Genomic DNA, 2,646 nt, shown 5'->3' with positions numbered 1-2,646 from the left:
ATTTTCTAACTGTTAACTTTTAACTTATGTTGGCGACCCCTGATGTATAGAAAGTAGAAACGTGCTGTAGACCGATACGATAAGAATACCGAAATTTCCAAAATAGTTTTTGTTAAGAAATTCATTACTAAATTATAATTAAATTATTTTTTATTTTTATTAGAAGAAATTAATCCTCTTGAATGGTCTCCTGGGATTTTAAAACCAGCCAAAAAGTATGACTCTTTTGTTAAAATCATGGAGCCACAAGAAGCTGCACTTAACATGTTTGGTAGTCCAACTTTATCAATATCGCCGTTAACGAAATCTTACATTTCAAATTTAACCTCACTGCCTACGCCAGAAAAAGTCCAGAGACAAAAAAAATCGATTCTTTCTCCAACAAAACAATTCATAAGACTTAAAAAAAGATGTAAGCGACTGGAAAAATTATTAAAAATTAAAAGATCAGCTATCAGTTTGTTAAAAAAGAAAAATTTATCAAATAAAAAAAAGAAAATAAACATCCAACACTTTTTACAAGAAATTAAATTTTCTTCAATAAGTTCAAAATCATTAGTTTCCATGCAAATAAACCATAAGAAGCGTAAACCATGGACCATAAACGAAAAAAAATTAGCTTTGTCCATTTATTACAAGTCTCCATCTACTTATGAATACATGCGCAAGAATAAAATTTTATTACCTGGTGCGAGTACTGTACGTCGTTGGCTAAACTCAATAAATTTTAGTACTGGGTTTTCATCAAAATATATGGAGCAAATTCAACTTAAAGTTTCTTTTATGTCTTATCAAGAAAAACAATGTGTTGTTTTACTCGACGAAATATCAATAATGAAATCTATCGAATATAATAAATCAAAAGATGAAATCGAAGGCTATGAAGATCTTGGTACATTAGGTAGAACAGACAAAATCGGATCGCATGCCTTAGTTATAATGGTATGAGGATTATACAACAACTGGAAATTTCCACTTAGTTATTATTTAACTGGTAGTGGAATAAAAGGGGATAACTTGGCAATAATTGTTAAAGAATCAGTTCAAAAACTTTTTGATCTCGGTTTAAGAAAAACGGTTATAATAAAAATCCAACTGCTCGAACATTTCGATGTTGTTTTGGGACCATTTGTACGTATAGTTTAATGAAATGTTCTGAAAAATGCAATTGCGAAGACGATGATGACGAATTTTTGAATGTAAATGTTTTGAAAGATATTCAAATAGAAACGAATTTAAATGAAGATGATACAACCAAATTAAATGACGAAATTATTAATATTACTACTGCAGGAACTGAATTAAGTTATTCCTCGTTAAGTCCTATATCAGAACCAAGTCCTGTTCTGAATTCAAACAACTCATTAGAAAATTGTTCTATTGTGTATTTTGCTGGATATATTGCTAAGCGATGTATAGAAATGTTCAAGTGTGTTAAATGTGAAGAATCATTAATTCTAAAGTCACAATACCTTCAAGATTCAAATCAATTACTTCTATTACATAAAACATACAGTGATAGTAAAGGTATTGAAGGGCTTAAAAATCCATCAAAACTAATGATATGTATCACAAAAAGCTGTTTGGATATTTTTAATAAACATTTTAATGAAATTAAACATGAAAAATACATTTTATCTCAATTAATGGACAAAACCAAAACTCGTGATAAAAACGACGTACTTACTAAAGCCCAATCATGCTATGAACATTACATTTATATGATGGAATTACTGTACACAGTAAAGATATTTAAAGAATGCAAATGGACAAATTCTGATTTACACAATAAAGCAGTTCAACATGTGGCAAAATTGCGGATTCTACAACACAACTAAATTCTTATAACTAATGTAATTTTAAGTATGTATTATGATTTATATTGGAATTTATTATAATTTATGTGTATAAGAACAACTTAGTAATAAGAGTAATAATAAATAACAAATACATTGTTAAGATACAATAAAGTATTCAATTTTGATTTGGCAAGTATTGTGCAATAATTATTGAATTATTCCTCAATTCATTATGGCAAAAAAAATAGTCAAGTATGCTTCCTATTGTTTCAAATTTTAATTTGTTAACAAGTTAAATTACATGAATTTATTATTTATATATAAATGCATTTCATATATTTTCGTATATTATTAACTGTGCGTAAATATGGTTTTCTTGTTTTTAATATTTCACAATATTATTCAGTAAAAAAGATAATAATAGGTACAATAATACAATAAAATATGAATTGAACAAAATCATATTATAATATAATTAATTAGCCCGTAATCCGTATCGTGAACGCCAGCGCTATAGCCTATTTGACCAAATCATTCAAAATAAAAATAGCAAATTGAACACTAAAATATAGTAAATAGGTACTAGGTAGGTACGTCGTCGTCGGAGAAGTGGACGTATCGTCGACGATAAAAACCAGTCTACCGGCACCGCGTGCCACCATAGTTACGGTGGGTATAATTAAATACAATTTATTAGGATTGTTGGTTCTTATCGCCATCTACCGAGAGTTTAATTGTACGCCACCGAAAAACCGGCCAGTGAGCAATCTATAGTATTTATAATCAATGGTTTTATTTTACGCTGACATCCTCTTAACGTTAACATCTTCCCCCGATCCCCTTATAC

The 2,646-nt window shown here is 28.9% G+C and overlaps 1 protein-coding gene across 1 annotated transcript in view; it reads left to right on the top strand.

Annotated features, from left to right (window-relative positions):
- The window catches only part of LOC111041284, a 5,996-nt gene extending 4,158 nt beyond the window's left edge, over positions 1–1,838 (top strand). Inside the window, exons 4-6 of the mRNA XM_022325514.1 lie at positions 164–942; positions 1,071–1,581; positions 1,744–1,838. Of these exons, the coding sequence (XP_022181206.1) occupies positions 164–942; positions 1,071–1,581; positions 1,744–1,838 (1,385 nt within the window). The remainder of the gene's footprint in view (positions 1–163; positions 943–1,070; positions 1,582–1,743) is intronic.
- Positions 1,839–2,646: the final 808 nt, after the last annotated feature.

The sequence above is a fragment of the Myzus persicae genome, unplaced genomic scaffold, assembly GCF_001856785.1.
Source record: "Myzus persicae strain clone G006 unplaced genomic scaffold, MPER_G0061.0, whole genome shotgun sequence".
Taxonomy (NCBI): Eukaryota; Metazoa; Arthropoda; class Insecta; order Hemiptera; family Aphididae; genus Myzus; species Myzus persicae.
This window is presented reverse-complemented; position numbering and strand designations above follow the sequence as displayed.